General features: G+C 53.8%; 1 protein-coding gene across 1 annotated transcript in view; it reads right to left on the minus strand.

Annotated features, from left to right (window-relative positions):
- The window catches only part of TEX264 (testis expressed 264, ER-phagy receptor), a 48,638-nt gene extending 22,535 nt beyond the window's left edge, over nucleotides 1–26,103 (minus strand). Inside the window, exons 1-2 of the mRNA XM_010224107.2 lie at nucleotides 25,819–26,103; nucleotides 18,345–18,566 (exon numbers count right to left, since the gene is read on the minus strand). Of these exons, the coding sequence (XP_010222409.1) occupies nucleotides 18,345–18,566; nucleotides 25,819–26,076 (480 nt within the window). The 5' untranslated portion in view covers nucleotides 26,077–26,103. The remainder of the gene's footprint in view (nucleotides 1–18,344; nucleotides 18,567–25,818) is intronic.
- Between the last annotated feature and the right edge of the window lie 1,577 nt (nucleotides 26,104–27,680).

Consider the following 27,680-nt stretch of genomic DNA (forward strand, 5'->3'; position numbering starts at 1 on the left):
CATCCCACTTTGGCCACCAGGCTGCAGACTCCCACACTCTGCAGGGCACTGGGCAAGTAAGAAGAACCTCTTTGAAACATTGGTCTTCACTGGCTGCTCTCAGGAAGAATAAATATTAAGCTAGAGAAGTACATACCAATCTGGAGATACCCATTAGTAGTTTGTTTCTTGTGCTGAAAGGTTTTCTTCCATGCCTAACTCACAGCTGAGAGCTCCGAGGGCTCCTGATCCACTTGGATATCCCATGTTATCCCAAACCTCCTTGATTTCTGACATTTCTTAGGACACTCCTCAATTGAGTTTTTGCCATTCTGCAATAGGAACATATTTGTTATTTCTAGCCTTCTAACTACATCCTTTAACAGCTCCTGTTAACAGGAAGATGAAAGCGTCGTGTGGCTAAACCAAAGCCACATTACAGCAACGCGCAAACGTGGGTTCCAGCCTTGCCACTTCGAGCAAAGCCCACGGGAAGCATCTAAACGGTCTCCAAAACGGAGTCTGGGCCTTTCCCGCAGACTGTCAACCCTGTCGTCCTGCTGCTCAGCTCCTGGCGTCGTTCTCTCCAGATGCTCTTCCTTGTCACTGGGACAGGTTCAGTAGATGTGTTAGATTGACACCCCTGGGAAGAAACGACGCAATGCGATCAATACCCCCAGGCCCTTCTTACCTCCCCGGACCAGCTTGGCTTTCTGTCATGCCCCCAGCTCCAAGGCATTATGAAACATATTTCATGAAGAGCTAAACTCCTCCTCACACCACCCCTTCACAGACGAGAAAGTCCCAAAAGAAAGTTCAAGAACGTGAGCTTCCTGAGCTTACATGGATGAAGTCAGCAGAAGTCCAGAGTAGAGCTAGGATGCAGTTTGCCTGATGCCCAAAGTCATCTCAGGACAAAGAGATCATCAAAGAGATCATCAACCAAATCAGATCATCAACATCAACCAAATTTGACAACAGAACACAAGTCTCAGCTACAGGAAGACCTTCCAAGCTACAGGGTAACACACAGGCAACAGAGGAGAGAGGCTCTCTGATCTCCTGCTAAGGCAAAGGGCATCGCACACTCTGACTCGGTCAGATGCCAGGATCCCTTGGGGACACTGCAAGACACACCCAAAGGCCACCACGCGTCCTTGGTTCAACTGCTCACACTCCTCCTGTGTCTCCTTTCCTTGCCCCAGGAACAGATGGCATCAGACCTGCCTCATGTTTCAGGACTGATGTTTCAGAAGCAAGTCAGAGCCCAGGACAAGCTCCTTCCTGATTTTTTGTCGGTATGTAAACAAACAAGAGAGAGACATTTTCCCACAGGCTTCCAGGAAAGCTGTGTTCAAAGCCCCCATGCCTGAGAGCTGACACCTCTTCCCAAAAAGCTGACAGTCCTCAGGGGCAGACAGCAAAGAGCAAGTGACCCTGGCAGCTCCGGTGCGAAGAGGACTCCTGTGGAGAGCTCAGCTAATGAAGCCCCCAGGGCCTCCAGGCACCGCACGCTCACTGTGGTAATGATTCGCCCTAGGAAAGCTCCCCTGCAAGCAGCTCTGGCAGGCAAAAAGGCCAAAAAAAAAAAAAAAAAAGATATTGCCTTCAACTCAGGTGGTCCAAGTGACAGGAAATCCAGACAGGGTCAAATTCAAGGGGAAGCAGAGGGGGGCAAACAAGCATCATCTCCCAGCACTGGTGGCAATGGCCAGGTTGGTTTTGCTGAGCCCAGGACAGGGGCAGAACACAGCCCCAAGGTACCCCCAGCTCGGTCTGATGGGCTTGGTTGGGCACCTGCTGAGAAAGGAGGAGACGTAAGGTAGGACAGCAAGCCCAAACTCCCACCTTCACTAAGCACAGAGCTGAGGGCAGGAAGGCTCCTACCTTTGGTTCTTCAGCTGGATGGGACAAACTTGGGTCATCAGATGTCCCTTCTGAAACCTCTGAAGAGCCTCCATGGAAACCTGCTGGTCAATTCAAGACTTGCATGGGGCTAATTTATAGGTCCACCCATAGGCTGCAGTCAGCACTATCAGTCTAAAGTAAAGTACCCCCCCAATGTGGAAGCAAAGCATATCCAGCACAGACTCCCAGAAAGAAAGGGCACCAGGAGCCCCTGGGTGCCCTCTCCGGACAGCTGCATGTCTCCTGCAAGGCGGATACGGGGCAAAAACAGAGAGCTCAGCAGGAGACTTCACCCATTGCTGTAGATGGGGGAACAGATGGGACCCTCTCCCCCAGAGACCTCTCCAAGGAGGAGAGTCTTCCTCTCCTGCCCCACTGTTTCTCAGCGCTGCAGACCTTGGTGAGCAGCACTTTGGGAGAGCACTCGGCAGGTTCCTGTACAAACCCAGAGCTCCTGCAGTTCCCAGGGAACCATGCAGCCCACCCCTGCAGCCGCTTTGCCCAGAGCCCACGTTGGAGGCAAAGTGGGGTCGGGTACCTGTCCTTCCATCCCAGCACTCCCTCCAGCTGCTCATCCTCCACCGCCAGCAGGAACAAGGTCCCAGGGGGGCTCATTACCTCATTACCTTCGATCCTGCTTTGACTGGGCAGATCAACCAGGGTATGAAAGGGAATTGGGCAAGGATAGAGCCCAGCCTCTCTTTGCCCTTCTAGGAGCCGGTACAAGGGTAGAGCTGGGTTTCCAGGGCAGCCCTGGAAAGCTCAGCCTGCAAAGCCCGGGAGCAGCCACCAGCGAGGAAAGCCAAGGGAGTAAATACATCCCTCTGGTTGCCATGCACAAAACTCCGATGGACACAAGCAGCCCCTGCCAAAGTGAAGTAGGTCGGGAGACAGGGAAACCGGTGGGATACAGAGGCAGGAGGTTCTCAGCGGAGCAGGAATGCTGAGCAAGGAAAGGACAAATGGATGTGGAATCAAGACATGTATTAGAGAGTGATGCAAGAAGTAAACAGGAATCCGGTTCTGCAGTGGGGGCAGGATAGGGTAGTTCCTGCCGCGGCGCTGCTCATTTCCACCCCAGCTCATCTCCTGAACTGGTCGACAAAGAAGCATCAGAGCAAATCTCTCTCCGACACTGACCTCTTGACAATCTTCTCCCAATTCACACTCTGATTATTTTACCGGTGCCCCAACTGTGAATCTGCACAGCATGAAAAGAAGAGCAGCTGGCCACAGCAGATGATAAATATCTGCCTCTTAGCATGTCAAGGAGCTGCCACCATCTCCAGGCAGAGAGAAATCTCTATGGAACAGCTGAGAGTACCTGGTCAGAAAGGCAGGGAGAAAATGCCAGTGTCTACAGTGGGAATGAGGCCACAGTTTCCTTCCTGCTAGGCACTGCAGTGCCTTATAGCACAACAGGTTTCAACAGAGGTGGTCAACACATATAAGAAGCCATGGGGTAGCTAACAACAGCAGTACTCGACAGCATTGCCTCTTCAGCTGTAAGGGGCCAGGACGTTGCCTTGGGTTTCGTGTGAAAGACAACAGCCCCCAACACCACGCAGGATACGGACTCAGCGACCTGCCACACTTCCCAGCTGCCTCCCTTAAAGATCTCTCCGGAACTTCTGGCAAGCTGAAGGAACACCTTAGGATTCACTCCAGAGCTGTGCAGAGCAGGATAGAAAGCAGAAAACCTCTAAACATACTTGGGGATCTTGTGCTTGATGGTAAGCACATGGAAGGAGGGGACAGAAGACAAAAGCCAATGTTTTTAGGAGTCCTATAATGAAAATCTGTGTCTCGTCCACGCATTAAAGCTCTGACAGACTCCACGGGATGAGCAAGCAAGGTGACGGACACGAAGCTGTTACTAACCAGTTCTTCCTGCTGCACGCAGCCCTGTCATACACACACACATTCAGGTGGTCATTATAACTCCTCATGTTAGTTGAAGATGAACAAGTAGCACGTACCAGCTGTGCAATAAGCATCTGACAGTAATTGTAAAATCTGTCAGAAAATCACCCCAATTACTCCACAGCATCAGAAACTCCAAGGCATCCCAACTCTCCCCCCAACCCTTTGAAATGTAAAGCTGCACCGTCTGGCATAATTTAATTTGAAGCTCATCAGCAGCCTCTGCCTCAGATGGCAGAGGCCTCGCGGAGCTTTAGAAGCGATGTGCACATATTCCAGACGCAAAAATCGCAGACACCTAAAGGCACTCAAATCTCAGCGGCTTGGAAGAGCCAAACACACCCCAAGCCTCATTAGTGGCTCCATTTCTCCTTCCAAATGTCAGAGCGGGCTGGCTGCAAGTTTCTCCTTTGCTGGGCAATGAGTGCTGCTGGCCTTTGCTCACACATTTGGGATTCACCCCTCTCCCAAGGGGAGGAAGGTCTGGCTAGCAGTGCAGCCTAGGGGCAAGCATCTCTCAGAGGCTTCATTCATGCAAGCCTGGAGCAGCCGTCAGGGTCTTCGAACTGCTGGGCTGCTCTCACGATCCAGAAATCCTCCAAAGTCCTTCCTCGTCTCTCCTTGTGCACACAGACCACGAGGTCGAGACTTCCCCTCTCTAGCCCAATCCCCTAAGTGACAAACTTTAGAGACAGTGGATAGGGGGCCACAGGAATCCAATCCAGGCTGTTTCCTGTCCCAGGAGCTGTACTTAGGCCCTGCTCCAAGTCAGAGTGGAGAACTCCAGTTTCTCTCCGTTACCCATAAGGAGAGGGGATGCTCCTTCCTCACTAGCTTCCCTCTTAGGTGGGTTTGCTCCTCTCCTCCACGCTGCAGACACATCCTTTTTCTGCATTTGAGTCCCAAACTTCCCGCAGTCCCTCAGATCGCTAAGATATCTCACCTAAGAGAGAGAGCACAACTCCAGCACAGCAGAAATGCACCCACTCCAACCAGGTAGGAGCCTCCTGCCCACGGGAGCACTGAAGAGCCCAGGAAACACAAGTGTTAGGCGGGTTAGGAGCAAAGCAAGGAGACCCTGCCTTGGCACACACCTAACAACTGTGTCCAAGAGAGAAATCAGCTCAGAAGGGACAGAGGACCCAGTGCACCTCTATTTTCCCTACCTGTTATGATTTGCAGCAGGCGAATGCCTTGCTAGCTCCTTCCTGAGCAATGCACAGAGCTGCCAGGTGCCTGTCCCCACCAGTCCACTACACAGAGGCCAAGCAGCTTGTCAGGGCTCAGCGCTCGTCAGGCGCTCGCCAGCTCTGTCCCCGGCGGAGCGGCGCCAGGCGCTGCAGGAAGGCCGGATCTCCCTGCACCTCTCAAAGGAGCCAGGCTGCACATATCCATCCATCCATCCATCAACCCGCCTTACACACCAGGCTGAGGAGACATCCCATCTCTCAGACCCGGGAGGCAGCTCTCACCTAGAGTTCTTCCAAGCAGCAGTGACGCCAGAAACTGTCAACATTTCTATTAAAGGCTCCCATTTCTGCCAGCTCGGTTCAAGGAGAGAGGCTGGAATAAGCAGCTGCATGCTGGAAAAGAAATGGGACAAAAGGAAGCCTGGAGCTGGGGGTCCCTGGGCTCTCCAAGAACCCACCAAGCCAAGAACTAAGCACAGTCAGACCATGTTCTTTCCAGGAGCCACCAGACCAGGCTGCAAGCAGCACTGAAGTCCTGTAACAGCAGGCGCCTAAGGCCCACAGAGAACAACACAGGCCCGGCCCCAAGGCACTGGCAAATTCATTTTAAAAAAGGATCAGATTTCAATATATGATTTTCTGCAGTCTGTTGGGATACAGGGTGGAGTTCAACGTGGGAGAGCCACTGGCTAAAAACACCCTGACAGAGATGGCTGGTTTGCTCCTCAGAACAGGTCATGATCTGTTGGCTTTCACTAGGTCTCTGCCGAGGCACCTCACCTGACACCCTGCACAGTGCCATACACAGCCCTGCTGCGCGCGTGGCGAGACCTGGCTCTGCAAATACCAAGGGAGAAACAGTTACCAGAGAACCGCAGGCTACAACCAGCAGTATGTGCTGACAGGGAGCGCGTGAGGGTCGCTCCGAAAGGAATGAGCTCCGGAGAGCTCATCTGTGCCTGGGGGATCCTCAAGAACTGATAAACTCCAGGCACCACAAACCTGCCCAATCCACCCAACGCTACCAGCAGTTCCAGTGGTGGATCGTAGAAATTGCACAGCATCCAGAAAGGCAGTGGCTCCTCTATGCAGACAAAACCAACAGGGCTATATATAACTCTAGTTATATACGAGGGACCCTGAGGGACTTTCACCCTCACCCTCGGCCTCTGAGTGAACAGCTGGGGTTAAGCTGCCCACTGCAGCTTCAATCAAGTAACTATTAATAACAAACAGTACGAGTGTGTGTGACGAATTCGTGTTTCTGTTGAGAGCTGAGATGTCCGTGCTGGCCCTGGCCGCGGAGCCGGTGTCTCCCATCCAACTGTCACTAAATCCCTTCAGATGGGCACTTCCATCACCGGGCACCAGAATAAGGAGTGGACAAGTGCAAAGCCCCCAAACCAGCAGCTCACCTGTTGCACAGAAACTGTCTGCACGGGAAGGAGCATTTTGTTATTTCATCCTCATGATTCAATCGCCTCCCAGCCATAAGATCCGCTCTAATAATCCGCACGGGCCAACAACCCTGCGATCCAGCCATGTTTTCGCTCAAAGCCAAATGGAAACGTTTTCCCTCGCTTGCCTCTTGATTCAATACTAACCTTTTAGACCTAACTAGACTCAAAAAAAAAAAAAAAAAAAAAAAAAAGCAAGTTAGTCACAGCACAACGGTAGCTTTTCCGGACATAAAAATGCCATTACTTTCAAATCTATTATCTCACCGCTCTGCAGGTTTCAAAGTGGGAGCTTCACAAAACTGGAAACTGGGCCAGCCACCGTTTGGAGAGGGAGGACAGCATTTCTAAGAGGCCGTTTCACATTTGTTCGTCTCCCTCTTACTGTTTCTCAGGCCTGGCACAGCTGAGGACTGGATCATAGGAGCAGGGAGAAGAACCAGCCCAGTCAAACTCATTAGGGGTCCATTAAAATATCTGCAGACGGGGAGATCAATCGCAGCCTTGAATTAACTGTCTAGCTGGGGGCTAGTCCCCAAGGTTTGCGCTGGATCCATCGTTCACAAGAGCTGGACCCATCTCCAATGCCTGACGACAAAATCTTTCAAGCTGACTGCATCCCCTGGACTTCTCTATAAATACATCCCGGGGAAGATGCACGTACAGATTGAGTCAATAAAGAGGTTTGACAGAAAAGCACTGTAGTAGTTTACTCTCCCTCCTTGCCCAAGGCAAGCCATTTGCGTTTCCTCTCTCCCTTGGACAGCCCAGTAAAATATCACTGCCTTTCTCCACGATCATTAATACTGGCTGCAAAGGAGATGGGGGGAGCAAATCTTTGTGCCTGAGCAGATGCATCTCTGTGACAATTTTGCAAGGCTGGATAAGCTTTTACAAGGCTGTGAGTCTGAGGTTTCCAAAGCGGCTGCGGAGGGAGCGAGAGGCCCTGCTGTCACCTTCTGGGTGGGAGCCTGGGGTTTTAAATGCCACCAACGGGAGCCATCAGCTCACAGGTAGCACCACGCCAGGCTTTAGGCCACAGGGCCCTCAGCAGTTGTCAGCAGAGGTCGGCCTATGTGTGAACGCACTCTTGAGAGAAACTGGTTGGCTCTCTTTCTGGAAGCTGCCTCTGGAAATGATACCTGCAAAGGAATTGGGATGGAAACGTGACCAGCAGGACAGATGTCACAGAAAAGCGCCCATAGGGGCAGGCCCCAGCAGAAACGCAGGCCTGAGCGGTCAGCGGCCCCAGAACTCCCTCTCCAGCCTTATAAGGCCAAGTCTAGGTCTCAGGGTGAGCCAGCCTGGCTGATCCTGGGCTCTGACATACCCTGGAGGTCCCAAGCTCCTGCCATGTCCATCTGGAACTGACACCTCCAGGCCAGGGTTGTGTTAGTTTCCCAGTTCCTAGAAGATGAGAAGCTGCCTCAGCTTGGCCTTGAGAGCAGGGAAGACGGCATCTCCTCAAATAATATCACGAGGCCACAGAGAACAACTGGCTGAGACCTCCTCTCTCTGGGGTGCTCTGCCCTCTCCAGCACTTGCCAAAGAGAAAAGGGCCTCAAAAGGGCTCCGATCTGTAGCTGCCTTCCCTGAGATTCGCTGAAATGATTCAAGATTCGTTAGCCCGACCTCGTTGCCAATACAAACACCAGAGCACTCCTCTCTGCCACTGCGAAAATGCCCTGAGCTCCTGCTGCAGAGCCAGGGAAGGCCTTAAGACCCTCCAGAGATTTCACACACCCTCGAGGGAAGAGCTCGGAGAGGTCCACAGGGACAGGGGCTGACACACCCTCGAGGGAAGAGCTCGGAGAGGTCCACAGGGACAGGGGCTGCACCCTTGTGGTGTGGGGCAGCCAAACAGGCCGAGCTCGAGGATTTCAGCAAGCAGGAGGACTGCAGCAGCACAGCCCCACACTTAAGAGAGATTTTACTTCATGAAAGCCACGAGGAAAACATACACAGGACATTAGTATCTTCCTTACAATACTGCGTCCAACCCTCAGCTCCCGTCAGCACAAGGAGACCGTGGCAGGTGCTGTGTCCATGGCACGGGGACACGCGGGGCTGGGAAGGCGGCTGCTGATGGAAGTCTGTACCCACACAAACTCTTTGCCTCAGACCAGGCCATTTCTGCCTATTGCTGCAACAACACTGCTTTTGGAGGGGGGAAACACAGCAGACTCTTGCACAAAGTCAACCAGAAATCAGGAAACACAGGCAATTTACATATGAGATCAAAATGGCAGGGGCAGGAAAGCTTTGCGATTACCAGAGTCTGAAGCTGGCCTGAAAACCTCTTTTCTCTTCGTGGGACTGAGGCCATCGGAGCTGTGGGTTTTCTCCTCCCCAAAGTGAAGGGAGGACAGGCAGGCGGGTGCCCGGCCCGGCTGCACCCGTGAGGCGAGCGGCGCTGCAAGCTCCGAGGTTCGGGCAGGGTGGCCAGCAACACAGAGCACCTGCGGGGCCACGTCCCAGGTCACCTCCTTGTCTGCGAGCACCACAGAGACACCTGACAGCAGATGAGTAGTGGCCTGGGGCTCACACGGCTCCCGCAGAACAGCAAAGTTGGGAGGCTGCTGCGAATGGCAGGAGACGTGACGCAGAGGCCCAGGCTCCCATATGTTCCACGAGTTACAAGGGAGGAGCAAATTTCCCTGCAGGAAGCAGGTTAAAAACAGAACCACTCTGCTTAAGGAACTCACCCTGAGTCAGGTCTCAAGGTCCCTAAGGCAGTAAATGATGCAGCACAACAGAGAGCCCCTTCAAGGTTCTCTGCTAGAAGAAAGGACAAAAGTCCCCAGAGTCTCCTCAGATCGAGTTACATAGTTCAGACTCAGAAGACTGCTCACACCAGCACAAAGTCCTCGGATGCCAGGTGAGGATCCTGAGCACAAGGTTCAGGCAAGTTGCCTGCCAAAAAGCCTTCACCTGGCTGAGTTCTCAGCCAAATCCCCTGGGTTTCAAAGCAGGCTGGTTCCTCTCTCCACATAACAGCCTGTGATGCTGAAACCCGGGTCATTGGTGCTCACACGACTATAGCTTTTTAAGAAGGTTTTGTTGCTAAAAATATTTAGCAAATCGAAGTCACCGTGAGTGCACGAGCTGATGTGATGTGACGTGCAGCTGGGGGTTGCCAACTATCAGTGAGCAGGCAGCCTCGCTGGAGACGCAACGCTGAAACCCAGCTGTCAGGATACGTCAGCAGGAGATGCCCGCAAAGGCGCCAAGATCAGCTGGAGAAAACTACCCCCGAGCTGCAGGCCCCTCCTCCACCAGGAGGACAGCACAGGGGAGACCAGCATCCAAACGGATGCAGCATCCCGTGGAACCACACGTCACCCAAAAGAGGGGCTCAGGGTGGAGCTAATTCCTCACCCACTTATCCCACCCCGTCTGAGGACAAGCATTTTGCTGGCTCCCAGGAGAGCAGCATAGAGAGGAAAACTCTCTACAACTCTTCGGTAAAGCCAAAGTTGCCCTTCCAACACCCCTCACCCACAGCGCCCAGCGGCTGCCTTCCAACGCCCACCAGCCAACTGCAACTAGACGAAGCAAAAGCACTCGCCCCACAGCCCAGACTTTGCCTGTTTTGTTTCTCCCTCCTCAGCTCCTAAGCCGCGGTGGGAGTTGGACCACACCAGCACAACACAGGTCGGATGTGACATCCTGATGCCTCGGTTTCCCTGTTCGTGAAGCAGGTTGCCCTACATTTCCCCAGCCTGCAGGGAGGCACTTCAGGCTGTACTTCACTGTCCTCAGATGGAACAAACTACAGACATCCGACACGTTGCCATGCCTAAAACTAAAGGAGAAAAGAGAGCTAAATTACTATGCAGCTGAGCGTTCCTGGATACAAGTGGCAGGCAATGAGGACACAGGACTGTCGAGGACGTCCTCTGTCATACGATAAATAGAGCCAAATCCCTCTCTGAAACGCTGCTCTCCGTGAGTCCCATATAACAGCCTCTCTGTTTCCCAGGCTTCTAGCAACCAGGCAGCAAATCCATTTCCCCGACAGCAGCTTTTGAGATAGTTTTTGTTTCTAAAAGGGGAAAATAAGTGGGATGTGTTTCAAAAGGGTCCTGTTCCTTCCTACTCACTTCCAAACCCTGCTGCTGGCTGGCTTTCATCAGTAGTAAGGGCAAGAAACAGGGACATGGCTTGTCTTCAATTCCCAAATCTGAGTCAGATCAGAACACTAAGGTCAAAAAAACCCACAAAAGTGGGAAATGTTGAGAATGGAAAATCTCACAGCCTCTTTGAGGACGCGCCTGAGAGGGAAACAGCACATTCATCTTCTCCCCATAGCCCCAGGGAAGGAAAGATGAAGAGAGAGGTCAGCAGAAATATGTCTGTGCCACCGTGGCTACCCGGGGTGCCTGTGTCCCACTGAGGAAGGGGTCACCTCTCCACCCCTGACCATGGGCATCCCACAGGAGATGCCACCAGCCTGGGTCTGCACCCACAGCGGAGGTGTCCGAGAGACAACCTCAGAGAGCGGCCGAGACTGGTGCTGCAGCAGCACTCAGGTGCACAACCTGTGGCCAGGAGCTGCAAGGGGCCAAGCACCCATAGCCCTGCCTGGGTGACAGGCAGACACTCGCAGAGACTTCCAAAACCTTCTTCCCCCGAGTCCATATCTTTCATCCGAGTCCCTGCCAAGCCCGGAGCCCTACAGCCTGTCATGCTGTCAGTTCTGGTCTCATCTCTGCTATCAATACAAGTTAGACGAGTCAAATCCTCTACGACTCTCAAGGGCTTTTTTTTTCCTCCTGTTTTTATGAGCTACATGAGGATCATTTGACAACAGCATGAAATAATCTTTTATCTTCCCGGTTACTCCACGGAGACGGCTTCATGCTAGTTACGTTATCCCATCTAGCTGGAGAGACGGGATGCCGGAGACTTCTGCAGGTCCTCTCCGCAGCTCCCCAAACTGCAGGGCCCTCCTGAACCAGCACCCACCCAGTCAAGGGTGGGCAGAGAGGCAGGGAAGAACGAGGCCACATAGGGCAAGCTCCCACAAAGCCAGACACGTTCTGCAGGGTGACCCACAGCTTCTGAGCAAGCTAAGGGATTTACCCGATGCAGTGAGGGAGAAGGTCACCTGGAGAAGTCCTTCCAAGCCAACACAACAAGGCAGAGAGAGTACAAGTGTCACAGCCTGGTGGCAAGAAGCTCTGCATTGAGGAATCCTGCTCCTCCTCCTCCCCAGGGAGGTAACTTTGAGTGGTCTAAGGGATAACCCTTGATCAGTTGTCATCTGCCTGAACTCTAAGGGGACCAAAGGAGGTGGCAAAGACAGGCAAGGCTGCTAGTGAGGAACAGCACTCCCCGAGAGGGCTGACTCCTCACTGACAGGCCCTCAGCCAGCTTAAAACCCTCTGGCCAGACCAGAGGATCAGCAGAGCAGCTGGCAAGGGCAAAAGGACAAAGGAAAAAATAACAGCGCTCGTTTAAAACCAAATCCTAGGGCTGCGAACAAAGCGACAAGGGAAAAAAAACCTATGGCCTGTATGCTCAAACCAGACAATTCCTTGCTTACAAACAAGAGGAATGGAAGGTCAGATGGGCTCCCTAGGAGAGCAAGAGGCATCTCTTGTCAAAAGTGACACTACCTGCTTCTCTGCTGTTGCCGCATGGTCTTGCAATGCTCGTGAATCCCATCTTGCTCTGCAGGTCCTGAATTCTTGGGGTTCAAGCCAATATTTGCCATAAAGCCCCGTCACGCCAGAGCAGGGAGGAGCAGCGCCAGGCTCAGCTATTTAGAGAGCGCGGGAGCGGGGCCGCTGTGTTGTCACAAGAAGCACCAGCCCCCGTAGCACATCTTAATACATGAGGAGGAGGAAGTCCAAGGTTTGAAATAAGAGCTGCCATTTTCCCACCTCGGGAAGTGTTAATCCTGGTGGAAAAAGCAGGAGGGGCAGCTTGGGGTCCGACTGCAGATTGACAAGCAGAGGAGCGGTAGATGCAGCCGGGAATTGAATCTTGAGCCACATCCAACCAGACTGGAGCCCCAACCACTCGCACTCCCCCCACAAGCTGGTATTTAAAAAGGTCCTGTGCATGGAGCAGGAAATAAATGAACGCAGACAGCTGGGAGAAAGAATTTAGGCAGAAAAAAAATGTTATGATAATTGAGCACTCTTTGGGAAATCTTGCTAGCTGCCAACCCCCGACCCAAGCCCCTCTCACCTAATCAAGCAAAAAGTCCATTCCAGAGTCTTTAAAACAAAAAGATAAATGGGCTGGGAAAATAGTCCTAAAGACCACCTGATACAACAACCAGGAGAAAAGCAACCTTGACAGCAATGGCCAAAGCCAAAAAAAAACTGTAGAAATGTGATAAGGGTAGCAAGAGAGAAATACAAGGTGCACGGACGCTCACAGGAACCCCCAAGCACCACAGCTTAGCCAAGGTAAAGGAGACACAGAGACTTCCATTTCCTAGAGGCAGGGAGCAGTTCACATTAAGAAACTGTTTAGAGGGTTGGAACCGATTGTTTGGGGAACAAAAAGAGCCTGAACAACAGCACAGACCCCCGCAAGACCACACGGAGAAACCTCCTGGTACCACTGAGAAGGGAGGAGCATTCAATGAATATTTCTGCTCTGGATTTAGAAAGGGAAAAAAAAGCTCCAAACACAGTCAGAGGATGTTGATGAAATGTTGTCTCTTCCACGGAAAGATGTAACCGACGGCTTACATAAGCATAGGTTTTAAAAACACTGAATGCAGATAGCACATATTTAAAACATGTAAGAGATCCGGCTGACGAGTCCTCTCAATGTCAGAGAGTGATTCCTGACCAGCTGGGAGATGCTATAAGGTAAAAGAGGGTCTGGAGCCTGTACTGTGTCAATACTTAAATGGGTAAATAGGCTGCCTTGGGTAATTACAGGCCTGCCAGCCAATGACTGACCCAAACCAAAATAGAGCAAGAGCTACAACAGGATCTTCCAGAAAGCAGGAACAACTCAACCCCACGCTTATTCACACAAACCCACAAGGATGAAAACAAAAGGCTGCGTTGCCACATCAAGGGCCTTTGCTCTTGGAAATGCTGTTTTTCAGGAAGACTTGGTGCCTGGCCTGAAACATGTCTTGTATTCCCAGAAAGACAGGCAAGAGACTATCAAATCCGAATCAGAAAACATCGATATCCTGCAGCAGTGGGACCACTGCTGAAATAACGTGTCTCACTCCCATACCTACAATTCAGAGATGTTCCTATGTGAAAAAGAGGTCAGAAGAGGAACCCAGGAATTACGAAGAGATTGGAAAATATGTCAGAGCGCAAAGGACTTTGCCAGCTCTTTATATCTAGCTTTTCAAAGAGAAAGGTAAAAGGTGACTTCATTCTAAACTGTGAGAGCTGGCAAGAGCATTGAAGTCCAGATAACAGGCTCTGTAATCCAGCAGCCAAAGAAATAATGAGATCCCATGGCAAGAAACAGTGATGAGACACATTTATACTAGAAAGAGGGGCCAAGTCTTCCAAGGGCTCCTCCAGACTGGGGGTGGGAGCTCTCCACAACCACCCAGCGTAGCTTATAGCAGGCGGTATGTTGAGAGGGGCACAGCAGCCTGTGCCTCCCCAATTCTTCCTGGCCTTAAGGAGCCACTGCTGGGGCCACCCATCTGCTGAAAGACACCGAGAGACACGTGCACCACAAAACGCCGCCACACGAGCTGGGCAAAGCAGCCGTCCTCTGGTGGGAAACACCCCACGGCAGAACCTGGCGGAGGGGGAAGGTTGTTCTGGACACTGTAAGAAGAGCTAAAGAGATGAGAACCCTCGCAAAGCTCAGAGCCAGAGTTCAGAGCCAGGCAGCTCCTATCGAAGCTTAGACAAGGCTGAGTGGCACGCAAGCAGCAAGATGAGAGCACCTTCCTCCCCCTCCACCTGCACGTCCTGCTCAGCTGGAAGAAGCACAACCTCCTGCAGGCGCAGGCCCAAGCTTCCTCCCCAAACGCTCCAAAAATAGGCCAGTTTGAGCTTCTTTGCACTGCCGAGACGCCTGCCAGCCACCGCACCGCCAAACCCAGGGACATATTGCCACGAACTGCAACGGCCAGGTGGACATGTCCCCCCTAGGGCGCAATTAGCCACCTCGCCGGCTGCCCAAGCGGCTCCAGGGGCAGCAGATCCAAGGCTGTCGGCCTCGCAGTGCTTGCAAGAGGCCAAACACGGATGCAGAGAGATTCGCAAACACGCGGCCCGCCGCAGAGAGCTCATTAAACCCAAGCCAGAGCGAACGCTCCCCGGAACGGCAGGAGGTTATGGTTTAATAACCCCCTTGCAGCGTCGTGAAAATGGGCCACTGGGGGAGAAACACTTCCCAGATGCTCTCATTGACGTCCCCCCACCTGCAAGGAGGGCACTTCTGCTGCTGAGAAATGCTGTCTCCACCGTCCCCGTGACACCCATGGGGGCATTAACCCTCACCCTGCTGGCACAGCCTCTTCGCTTCGGGACGAGGGTAACGAACAGCTGAAGTTCATCAGCCAGGTGAGCAGCCAACACAGCCCACATGTTTCTGGCAGGCACAAAAACTGCAGCATGGGCAGCGATTTGAAGAGCTTGGATAAAAGAGGTGGGACTGAGGATTCATGGGCCTTGTTCTCAGCCGTGCAGAGGTGAAAGCAGGGCACACGTGGCTGGCAGCAGGGAGAGGCATTGGCAGGAGCTATCAGGAGAGCAACACGCTGGAGCGACGCTAAATAACCCCAGCTAAATAACCCTCAAATAATCCAGGCTTGGAGCAGCAAGCCAGCAGGGTCTCCTGGGGTTCTCCAGAGGCAAATCAGGCCAGTTACTGCTGCTGTCAGGCTGCCATTGCAAGAGGAAGAATTTCTTCCTTTAGCTGCTGGGCTGGCTTGGAGGATTGCAGCCATTTCCACACGGTTGCCCAAAGCCTTGGCTGCATCCAGGGCGAATGCACAGAGATGCCGCCAGCTCCTGAGCAGCCGGGAGCTCACGGGGTGCCCCAGGGCAGGGCAAATCTGGGCAACAGCAACTTTGTCTGGCAAGGCCAAACCAGGGCACATTCTCCACGTGGGTCCCTTTGCCGCAGCTCCCCTCACTCATTCCCTCTGGCTCCACATCCCCTCATCCCTCTCCTGGCCCTGGTCTCTACTCCCCAGATCCTCACCTCCTGCTCCCCAGAACCTCCATAAGCCCCTTCCCAGGGCCCTTCTCTTCCCTTTCCCCTTCTCTGGGTTTGCAGCAGCTTCCCGAGCCCATCCCTCCCCATCCCCACCTCCAAAGTCTTCCACTTCCCTCCTTCCAACCCAACTCCCGGGAGCAGCTCCCCACCTGCCTCCTCCACCTCCCTCCCCTCCGTCTCCCACCTCCTCTCCCTCAGCTCCTTCCCCTTATTAGCAGGCTGCTCCGCTGTCCTCCCATCCGACAGGAACAGCTCCATTGGAGCCGATTCCTTCCCTCGGCTGGAGATGGGTGTCTCATCTCGGCCACTGTGGCCCCTCGGAGCCCTCCTCTCTCCTGTCATCCCATTCCCTTCTCCCCAAATCCCAGCGGGACGTGAGGGGACAGCTGCGCCTGACCCACAACTCTCATTAAAAGCGTCTTTTCTTCCAAGCAGACACCGTGGGGAAAAAATAAATTAATTAATTAAAATAAATCTGTCTCACTGCTGTCTCAGTTTCCTTAAGGGAGGCCAGCACGGGGTTGGGGAAGAAGGAGGGGAGAAGAGAAGGGATGAAAGAAGCTATTTGGAGAAGTCGTCTCCATGGTAACTCACATTCCCATCGCAAAATGGGCACAGGTCGCCTGTTTCCATGAAAGTTTTTTTTTTCCCTCCCGCCTTCGTTTCTCCCTTCCCTTCCCCCTGCTTCTCCAAGCCTTCCCGCCTCCCACCAGGGGAGCAGCCAGCGGGGAACCCTGCCCTGCCGCAGCCACACGTGTCCCGGGGCCTCTCCCTGCTCATCCGCAAGCCGAAAGGAGTCCCAAGAGGCCCTGCCCAAAGCAAACCTGGGGTCACTGGTGGAGCAGGGACCCTCTGGGCTTCATCTCCCTGGTCCTCGTGAAGGAGAAGCCCTGAGGGCAGGTCTCGGGTGACAACTCACAGCGGAGCTGCAAATCACCTCCTAACTCCCTCCCAAAAGGTGGCAGAAATCCCACAGTCTCCAGCACCCTTGGCACAGCACACAGGGACAGGCAAGAGCCCTGAACCCGCTCCCTCTGCCCCGAATATGCTACCGCTCAGGCCAGGAACTCCCTCCCCCCGCTCCCTTCCTCACAACCTTGCACAGCTGGAATGACAACGCTCTACAAGGGTAGGCAGCAGTGTGCGCCCCTAAAGACATGCTCCCAGGGCCTGACAGCATCTCCACACAGCGGAACATCTGCTGTAACCTTCAGGACGGCACCAAAGAGAAAGGGACCCGCGCCTGAGAGCAGAGCACTCTGCTCCAGACAAACCATGAGGCGCAGATCACGCTTGGTCCCCCGATCCTCCTCTTGCTCTGGCTACTTCCCTGGATGCCGGCACTTCCACACGATTTCGTTCTTTATTCTGTTTAGAAAATGGCTACTCTTATTAAAAGTTGCCAGGTGTTCCCAGAAGAATCTGGGGGTGCCCTTTTTGGCTCTAAAGAGCTCACGCCTTGGGTGAACTATGTGCTTGCCAGGCCACATCAGCCCAGCACATCAGGCAGGTTCCAGGAGACACGGAGGATGACAGGGAACAATGCACAGACTACGCTCTCTGTGCCAATCCCTGGCAGCTTGGTGCCACCTTTAGCATGGGGTGCAAGGTGGCAATGGTCTCATCTGCCATCTCTTCTGCTGCTTCCCACAGGCAACCACGGATGGACAAGGTGGCCTGTTCCCAGCCCCGAGCTGGGATTCTGGTGTCGGCACCCAAGCAGCAACCTTGCAGAAAAAAAAAAAAAAAAAAAAAAATCTCCAGAGAGATTCTCACAGTTCCCCTACAGGGCTGGGATTTTTGCCAGGAAAAGCAAGTTTATAAATAGAGCGTTTCCACGTGAACAAATGAAATTGCCGGCACTCCACGGTCAAATAAGCCACAGGGTGAGCACCACCCTTCGCCAAACATCTTCCCCAACGAGGAAGCAGAGTCACCTTTTCCCCAGCTCACAACCAGACAGGGCCTTTCCTGCTCTCCAGAAAGGTCTAGGCCCAGAGGTGTCCATGTCAGGTGTGATCCATCCCCTTGTCCAACCTTCTCCCCTCTTAGAAACGCCCTCATTGCAGTTGGCCCTGGCAGCTCACACAAACCAGCCCCACACTTGACGTGAGAAGACCCAAAGCAGGGAGAATAACGAGCAGATCAGGGAAGCGGCAAGGGCTAAAACAGCCACAAGTTCTGCAGGGCGAAGGCCAGCAGCGCTGGCAGAGACGCAATCCACGTGGAGCCGAAGGACATTGAATTCAATCATGGCTTGAAATCAAGTTTTCATCAGCTCGGGAGGGGCAAAAGGTTTCTGCCTTCTCCCAGCAGGATACATTTGCCCTGTAGGTTACACTGAACCAGAAGTTTCACAGCACCATACATGACAACCAAGGCGTACAAACCTGATCATAATTACTAGCCAGACTTTCAAGCAGGTTTTACCCCTCTGTAAGGGAGAAATAGAACAAATCATCAGATGAGACTTGCTTCTCCCAATCAGATGACAGCAGAAAAGACTCCCCAACCCTCGACAGTTGAATGAAAGAATGGGGGGACATCCCTATGGAGCAATTATAAGCTGGATCACAGGAGAGATCTTGCTCATGTGGTCCAAGGGAAGGCATCAAGAGGCAAGAACTGAGAACAGTCCTATCAGCCGAAGGCAAGAAGAACTTTTAACGGTGTTGTTAATGAACACGCCGCTTTCCTTGGCACAATTGCTTACCTTGATGTAGGTGTCAAGGGCTGGGTGGACGCGGCTGATTGCCAGGTGGATGGACAGCGGTGTGGTGAACGGGAACGTCGCCATGACCACGTGGCTGGGAGCGGGGAAGGAGAAGATCTTGAAGCCATACTTCTGGAATTGCTTGATCTGCTCCTCCGATGGCTTCGCATCGCCCTCGCTCAGGATTCGGCCTATGGCAAATCGGCACTTTTCTGGCGCTACCTGACCGAAGGGAACAAACAGACAGTGTCACAAAAAGAGGCTGGACACAGGCCAAAGCATCGCACGTTCACCTGCTGAGCGTGGCAGCCAGAGCACCTGGAAAGCTGAATGGCTTTTACGTGGCCAGGCTGTGCCTGGGCTCGGCTTCAGAAAGTCCTTCTCCCAGTATGGGCCGAGTTTCTCTCCTCTAACCTGCTCTGCCATTCAGTGTTCTTGGCTCCCAGCCAAGGAGCATAAATCTTGGCAAAGGCTGTGGCCAGTGGGCCAGCACAAGAGCACCAGGGACAGCAAAGCAAGTAGCTGCTCCTAGCTAAGACGCTGATCTGCCCTGAAATTGTTCGCAATCCTGCCAGCTTTCTAAGCTTATCCTTGAATGGGGGAGAGGCACTAACCTCCTGGGAGGGCAAAGGGACCTGTGACCAAGAGCAAAATGTCGCTCAGGTGTCTGCTGGCAAAAGCCTTTCATTCAAACCCGTGCCTTTCCTCCACAGAAGGAAAGTTTGGATGCTGAGGGAGAAAGCTGGCTGGAGAGGACCCTCCACTCTCCGGGACAGCAGCAACACACACACCTCACAACGGCACCAACCCTAGCGAAGCCCTTGCTGGACAGAGCCACCCAGCACCATTCTCACGTGCAGAACATCCCACAGCTCACTGGGGTTAGGAGGAGCGTGACAGCCCCAGGTCTCGCCTGCTCCCACCGCATGCCGGAGGATGGAGCCGTGCCGCCGTGTGGGGGACGGGGCCTGCAGGAAAACAGCGAGCACATCCAGGCAAAGCTGTCTCCAAAGGCAGACCTGGGCAAAGCAAGTCTTTGCCCACGTTGCCGGTCTCCTATGAAGACTGGAAGCGGCAGGATCCCTGGCCAGGCTTAGGAACTTCTCCAGGAAATGGGGCGCTGGTGGTGGCGGCGCCAGCGCCGCGCTGGCCCACGCCACTCTCACCGCCTCCACACCTGCGCCCCAGAAGGCAGGCGTCGTCGCTCCTGCTTTGCAGCCACATCTCACCGCCCAGTTTCACGTCTGCGCGCGGTGCTGGGCAGGGATGTGCCGGGGAACAGGGCGGCCTCGCGGCTGCCCCCAGCCACCAAAGCTGCCATCCCTTCAGCCCCCGCAGAGACGCTCAGTGAAGGAGCTGGCCGGTAGCCGTGGAAGGCAGGATGCTTCCAGGGCCAACGCTCCTTTCCCCACTGCTGCAGGGGCTTAAAAGAGGAGCCAGGAAAGGAGAGGAGGGTGCAGCTGGCACCGAGAAAGCAGCATCCAAGCAGGCCAGACGTGTTGTTGCTCCTGCTGGCTGCCCTCAAACCTGCTTGACAGAGAGGGGATGCCACAGGCAGAAAACCCGGTGGAAGTGCCCAAGCTTTGCTGCCTCCTCCTAACCACCTCCCTCCCTCCTCTTCAGCTGCTGAGGGACAGAGAACGAATGTCTCCATGCCGTAGAAGGGGACAAAATTCACCCGGATCTGCTCAGACAAGTGTCAGCAACCACCAGGGAGACAGACAACGCGCTCGAATCGGCCTTGAAACCCTGGCAAGAAAGACGGGAGGCAGAGAGGAGATGCACGTTGTCACTCGCCGGCTTTCCAGCCCCGTGTGTCCCCAAAAGGGGATGGCTGCCCCGCACTCCTCCATCCTGCTCTGCCTGCACTGAAGCTCAGCAACGTCCTCGCCTGGAGCTCACCCATCCTGCAGGACCTTGCCCTCCCTTCCCCTTCCAAAAATTTTGCCGCTGCACAGGAGCATCCTGGAGGGGAAACAGAAACAGATGCAAATGAGAAGAAAGAAAAAAAAAGATATATATATATATATATATATATATATCTCAGAAGCAACATCATCCAGGAGGCAAGGACATGTGCGAGATGGCTCACTGCTGTCCTCGTGTGCTGTGAGAGGGAGATGCACGCGGGGCTCTGCAGAGCGCTGCTGACCAGGCAGCACTGGCAAGAATCGCTCGCCCCCCAAAAAAAGGGAGCAGGAGCAACGAAGAGAGCCCCGTGCAGGTGAGGAAGGAGCGGCTCTGCTTTGCTGTGCTTGACAGAGGCTGGGATTTGGGCTGGCACCACCAGCCAACCTGCTTTTCCAACGTGTGCTCGGTCTCCAGCACCAGCCAGGCTCCCGGCCCTGGTGCCAGGAACATCAGCAGCACAGGAGACCCACAGCACGGCCAAGCCCCAGGTGATGCCTGCAGCTTTGCAGCAGAGCTGTGTGCCATAGAGCTTTCCAGCATGACCACTAAAGAGAGAGGAAAAGGCCACCCCCACTATATCCATGCAGCAAGAGCAAGAAACGACACAAGTTTCATTTCCCAAGTTTGCCTGAAGTGGTCAAAGGGCTGCAAAGCGGCCTCGGTCCTGCGTAAAGCCCCATGGAAACCAGGTACATGAAGGTTAAAATCGTCATAACTGATGAGAAATACCAGCAAGCGGGACAGTACCACAAACAGCAGAGCTGTGAACCTTGAAGGTGGACAAAAATGGAAAGAAAAATCTCTTCACAGGGCACTGCTGCTAGAGATGGAGCCACTGCAGTTCCCAAAGCGTGCTCCATCCGAACATACAGAGCATTTCATAGCACGTGAGCACTCAGGACTCAAGGAAAATCCAGATAAAACTCCTTGCAACAACCATTACCCCTCGTGTAGCGAGCACAGCTAATTCACCCGCAGCCCCAGAGCAATGGGGGAAACAGGATGGGGTGCTGGGGAAGCTGGACCCACCAGGGCAGCCTCCCCATTCCCTCCCCTCTCCATTTAACTGCAAGCACTTCCTCAGCGACACCAACTGGAAAGTTTTGCCTTCTGCCCTGCCGGGCAAAGGCCATCGCACGCGAGGAGAGGAAACCCTCCGTTGCGAGCACTGAATATCCAAGCCCAGGCTTCCCTCCTGCAGCCCTTGTTCTCTGGGGTGAGACAGCATCAAAACGAGGAAGGGCAGAGTACACATTCAAAAATGTAGCTTTCTTGGAGATATTAGCTATAAATATCTCCAGCAGGTCGAGGGAGGTGATCCTGCCCCTCCACTCAGCCCTGGTGAGGCCACATCTGGAGTATTGTGTCCAGTTCTGGGCTCCACAGGACAAGAGGGATGTGGAGCTGCTGGAGAGAGTCCAGCGCAGGGCCACAAGGATGATCAGGAGCCTGGAACATCTGCCCTATGAGGAGAGGCTGAGGGAGCTGGGCCTGTTCAGCCTGGAGAAGAAAAGGCTGAGAGGGGACCTGAGCAGTGTCTATAAGTACCTCAAGGGAGGCAGTGAGGAGGATGGTGCTGGCCTCTTTACACTGGTGGCCACAGACAGAACTAGAGGAAATGGCTGGAAACTGAAACACCAGAAGTTCCACAGGAACTTAAGGAAAAATTTCTTGACAGTGAGGGTGCCAGAGCACTGGAACAGGCTGCCCAGAGAGGTTGTGGAGTCTCCTTCTCTGGAGATCTTCCAAACCCACTTGGATGCAGCCCTGTGCCACGTGCTCTAGGTGACCCTGCGTGTGCAGGTGACCTCTAGAGGTCCCTTCCAACCTTAGGCATTCTACGATTCTATGAAATGTCTCACATGAGCAGGAGTTGCGTCTGACTGGGGAATCCGAGAGCAGCGCGTCGCTCTCCCGCTTGCAGCAGCAACAGGCGCTTGCAGCAGCAACAGGCACACCTGCACCTACAGGAAAGGGGACAACAACCACAACCTGCCATGGGAGACGCTCCTGTGGGACCTGTCACTCCTTCGCAGGGAACAGGAACCCTCAGCTCCCCCACAAGGCAGACAGGAAAAGCTTTGGAAACGACTGGTTCTCCTATTCATAGGACAGCTCTGCCTGGAAGGAGCAAAACTCCCCGCTGCGTTTGGAGGGCGACTCGTCTCACCCGTCCAACGCTCGAGGACGGGTTAGTCCTTGAGTGCAGAAAGGTCTTAACTGTAAGCTAAGGGCCCCCGCAAGCAAGTACAGGTCAGTTTGGGCAGAAGTGCTTGGCTGGAGCTGGGCATAAACCTGCTGCCATATCTAGCCCCTGCTGCAGTGTTATTTTTGTTCCCTGGCAGCAGTGGGAGAAGCTGTCTGGGCTGCTAAAAGATTACATGAAAAGGCAGAAAATGTGGAAATTAATGTTAATTGTGCCCACTGAAATACGGAGCACGGCGCTGGCAAGGGCTCTTGAGCGCCCAGGGAGCGTCGCTGGGCGAGCACATGAAATCAGAGGCCGTCGAGGAGCCCCACAACGGCCTCCCCTGGGCCCATCACGAGGCAGAACCAACTGGGAGGCTCCGGCCACCTCCCCGAACGAAGGGCTCTCCTTCACCTTAATCCCGGCACAAAGCTGCCATCCAGTGCTTTTCCTACTACCTTCCAGCTTTCCAAATCCCATGTTCCTTCCTCTCCAGACCCGCTAGCAAAAGCCCCATGGGGACCATCCCCTCTCCATCAGCTGCGCCAGGGTCACCAAAGTCCTGCAGGGAGATGGGGATGTGAGGAGCACACCCGGAACCGGACTCGAGGGGGCTTCCTGGATAGGAGCCTGTCTGCATTTCACTGCCATGGGGCCGGGGTGCTGTAGGACACAGCCATTTCCACGGTGCCACAATTTCCTCATGGCAAAAGGGTCTGGCTTTGCTCACAGGCCAACATCACAAACTGGTTGAGATCTCTGAGCGGACCAGCCTCTGCTTCCCTGCGCAAAGAGATGTTTCAAGCCACATCATGGTCACCACAGCACCAAGGAGGAGCAGCAGCAGCTAATTTCTCCCCTCAGCAACGTCCTCCACGGGGAAAAGGATGGATCCCACCGTACGCAAGAACAAGGTGCCCATCGAGAACCAGGCCCAGGCCCTTTCTGACTTGCCGTGAGGCCAGGCAGCCGATTCCATGTACGTCCCAAGCACAATCTCCCTCCCAGTGCTCGGCTCAGGCGCTATCAGTGCCGTAGCCCATGGCCTCGCGGTCTGTGAGGGAGCAGCCGAGCCCAGGCCAAGCGCAGCCCCCTCCTTCCTCGCTGGGAACGACCCAGGGCAAGAGGCTGCCGTAGCCCGAGCTTTCCTCCTAGCTCCATCCTTCCCTGGCCCTTCCTCAGGCACCACCTGCCTGGCCCGCTCTTCCCAGTAACGGGACGAGGATCCCCCAGGAAGGCTGATCTCATCACCCAGTGCTACCCAGGAGCTGCAGTGGGAAAAAACAGGCTCGTGTCCTCCTCGAGCTCCTGGATGCTCAGCCTCTCTCAGGACTGTGGCGTCTGAGACCGGCTCACTCAGAGCACAGACCCTGTCAGAGCTCCTGACACCCCAAAAACGCCCCAGCCAAGACGGACAAGGGCACGAACAGACCCAATCTGCAATAATCACGGGGCAGAGAGCAGCCTGGAGGCAGCCTTGCACCTCCCGCCAGGCCTAGCCTCCTGGGAGCACCCGGCCCTCCCTGTCAGCAAGGGTTAGCGCCGATACCTGCTGCAGAGGCGGCAGGAGCAAGTGGCTCAGCGGGAAGGAGCTCTGGAGCTGCAGGTCAGCCCCCAAACCCTCCTACCAGAGCTCCTGCTCCTAGGAGAAGAGCGCAAGGATTGACGTTTGTGAAGTTCCAGCTTCCAAGCAACTCCCAGCTCAGTCCACTTGTCCAGAAGGATCCAAGAGAGAAGCAGTTTCCCTGTCTGGAATCACAGACAGGAACTCCCAACCTGATGCACAGATGTAGGGCCAAGAAACCAGCTAGAGACCCTGCACAAGGGCCAAGAAACTGACTAGAGATCCCTGCCACTTTCCTTCTCAAGGGCCCTGCTGTGTCCTGCCACATCCAGGAGATCGCCTTGTCCCTCAGTGGGGACGTCAAGTCCTTCCAACAGCATCAGCTGCCCTGCTCCATCTCCAAAAGCAACAGAAGAGGAAACAACATCCCGACGACGGGCTGCAAGAACAAAAGACAGTGAAAGGCAGAACTAGCCTCTCTGATCCGTGCCATGTGCCACTTAGCCCATACACCAGACCATCCCCATCTATTCCCACCCCTCATCCAGTCCAAACGAGACATTCCTCGCGGGCAGAATTGTCCAAGCTTATGGGCCAGACCCCGTTTCTGCCCAAAAGAGAGGTCCCCCTTGCCACTCGCCTTCCCAAAGAAGGAGAAACACTGATCCAGAAGCAACAACTGGAAAATGGAAATATGGCATCCAGTCATGCCCTAAGATACAGGGACACCTCTACCTAGGCAGCTGAAGGCACCAAGCTGCACCAAGCATGGCCAAGTTCAGGACTTTCTTGCCTCTCTTCTCTCCTGCCACACTGCAGCCCTGGCTCTGCTCAGGCAGGTGTCACCCAGCCCCGGAGGGTCCCTTGGGGAGGGCCGGCCAGCTCAACACCCGGGGACCAGCAGCCCCGAGCGAGAGCTGCTACCATCCAAGCGCAGAGCCCCGCCGCAGTGGGCAGCTGCGAGCCGCCCCCTGCTCCCTCCTCCCTCACAACATTCCTCCCGGGTCACATCGGCTATTGTGGAATTACCGGGGAGCCAGACTGTCTGCCAGGGACAAACGGCCAGCCACTGCCATCCGGTGCCCTCGGTGCCACCTCGCGCTGGCAGCCAGGCTGCCCAGCCCCTTGCTCCACGGTCACCTGCTCTCGGTGCTGCCTCGATTGCACCCACCACAGCTCTTAGGTCTGGTTCGTAGCCATTGGGCACTAAACTTGCTGCTCGCCTCAGTGTAAAACACAGCAGTAACAGTTGCATCACACGGGAGACCAGTCGCCTCCCCAAACACCACCTGAGGGTTCAGTAAGAAGCACTAGGAGATGGAAAGCCTAAAGGGAAACTCTAAAATACAGGAGAGAGGGAGAATGGTGAGGAGTATGGATAAGGATAGAGCACAGTGACTAGAAATCATGTTTTGAGCCACAGAGTAGAGGCTGCAGTTCTGAAGGAGTCTTGGATTCCAGCAGATCCGTCAAGCAATGGTCACCTCAGGAGGACGGACACCGGCGTCCCCTCCCCAAGAGGATCAGGGATACAACTTGTTAACAGGCCTGATCAGGAGAGGGTAAGTTACGCTCAGGCACTGCCTGCCAGCAAGACTTACCCAAGAGAGCGTTTCCAGGTGCCTTTCCACACAGATCATCCTTTACAGATGTGGGAGAAGGGGCTGAGTGAATCCCAGTGATGCCCTGAGGAGGATGAGCCGCAAGTGCCCCGAATACCACGAGGGAGCAGCCCCCGCCATGAGCCCGAGCTGCAGCCACGGGCCGAGCAACGCCCAGGCCGTGTGCAGGCCCCGCCGCGCGCCTCTTACCGTGTGAGGGTTGTCGTAGTAGACGCCGATGGAGCAGAGCTTCGAGGAGATGCTGCAGCCGTCCGTGAAGAGCTGCCCCGACTCGCCATAGGGCCCGACGCGGAACTTGTAGGCCAGCGTGATGCTGCCGACGGGCGGGGAGCCGGCGCTCACCACCACCTCCGTGAAGAGGCCCGAGTAGACGGCGAAGCCGAAGACCGTCAGCAGCAGCAGCGCAACGAGCGCCCCAATCATCCCCAGGAGCACCCAGTCTGTCATGGTGCCCGAAGCTTCCCACTCCACTCACAAACTATCGGCAAGAAAAGAGAAAAAAACAAAGAAAGAAAAAAAAAAAGGCAGGGGAGTTAAGCTAGTCCTTGCAGAAAGCGGTCATCCTCTACAGCTATTTTTTTTTCTAGCAAAAAGCACTCACTTCCAATTCCTCTTCCTTATGCACAAAGGAGGTTTAAAAGCAGCTGAGCCCCCCGCCCCATAACCCATCCCAGATTAACTCTGCAAATTAATCCCACGTTGCTTTAGCTTGCTCCAACTTGGTCACCACATACAAACGGTGTTGCTCTGACATCTCTTGGGAATTAAGTGGTTAAAGAAATGGGGACAGGAGGGCACTATCCTCATCTCCCAAAAAAACAGCCAAACTACCCACATTCAGCATTTATGAGAGACTGAAAACTAATCAAGAAGCCCATATCACTGGGCATATCATAAATAGATATATGGCCCTGGGCTAAAAACTATATAACCATAATTTATCACCTATACATAGCGGTCTCTACATTTTGACCCAGGCAGCTCCCCTGGCAAAAGTTTTGAGCTAGAATCCCATTCTCCAAGGAGCTAAACTAGAATTAAAATGCTCTTGAGACAAGCCTTGCACATCTAGAACCAAACACACCAGCAGTCTCAGAAGCAGCAGCTAAAAGCCCAGCTGGAAAAAAAAAGCATCTCCAACACACTAAGGTGCAGTGAACTACTAATATTTATTTTAGATTACTTCATTAACATGCAGGAGTCTTTAAAACCCCAATCAAGACGGGCTGTTTTGTTTGAGTTTTGCTGACTGCACAACACACCAGCTTGGGGAATGTCCCTTGCCAGTTTTCATCCCCCGAGCACATTCACTTTGGGGAATCTTAATCCACCACAGAAAAGGAAAGTTGTTTATATTTTCTTCTCCGCTGAGACACCATTCTGATCAAGCAGATCATTTGGGAAATTCCTTGGGGATGTCTAACAGGAGTCTAGGTTGGAGATCTAGAATTTAAAATAAACAATTCATCTTTGACTCTATTTTATAAACATGCCTCCTCTGGAATTTTTTTTTTTTTTTTAAAAAAAAAGGTTTTCACCTCAGCTACTGCTCTCTCAGGCTTATAAAGGGCAAAAAGCCACAGCCTGGTAAGAATCCCACACACTTCAGCTCCTGTTGCTACCCAAGGCAAGTGTGAAGGGTTGGAAGGGACCTCTAGAGATCACCCAGCGCAATGGCCCTGCTCAAGCAGGGTCACCGAGAGCACGTTGCCCAGGACTCTGTCCAGGTGGATTTTGAATATTCCCAAGGATGGCTACTCCACAACCTCCCTGGGCAGTAAAATCAACCGTGCAAAGCCAGTGTCATCAGCTGCTGCCCTCTGCCTCAGCATCAGGGACAGGCTGATCAGTTTGCACCACACACCAACTCACCTGAAAAATCAGAAATGCTCAGCCTAGAAAAGGCTCATGATCCCTTCCTGATACAGGAGCAGGGTCCCTGTCTCTGCAACAGGAAAAAATAAATAGCATTACTTCCTTTTGAGGTCACAAAGCCAAAAGCAAAAAATATTTTTCAGAAATGAACCTATATCGAACAATCCTGAAGGTAT

This window comes from Tinamus guttatus, unplaced genomic scaffold (assembly GCF_059628265.1).
Source record: "Tinamus guttatus ecotype Peru unplaced genomic scaffold, ASM5962826v1 Tinamus_guttatus_pri_ptg000163l, whole genome shotgun sequence".
Taxonomy (NCBI): Eukaryota; Metazoa; Chordata; class Aves; order Tinamiformes; family Tinamidae; genus Tinamus; species Tinamus guttatus.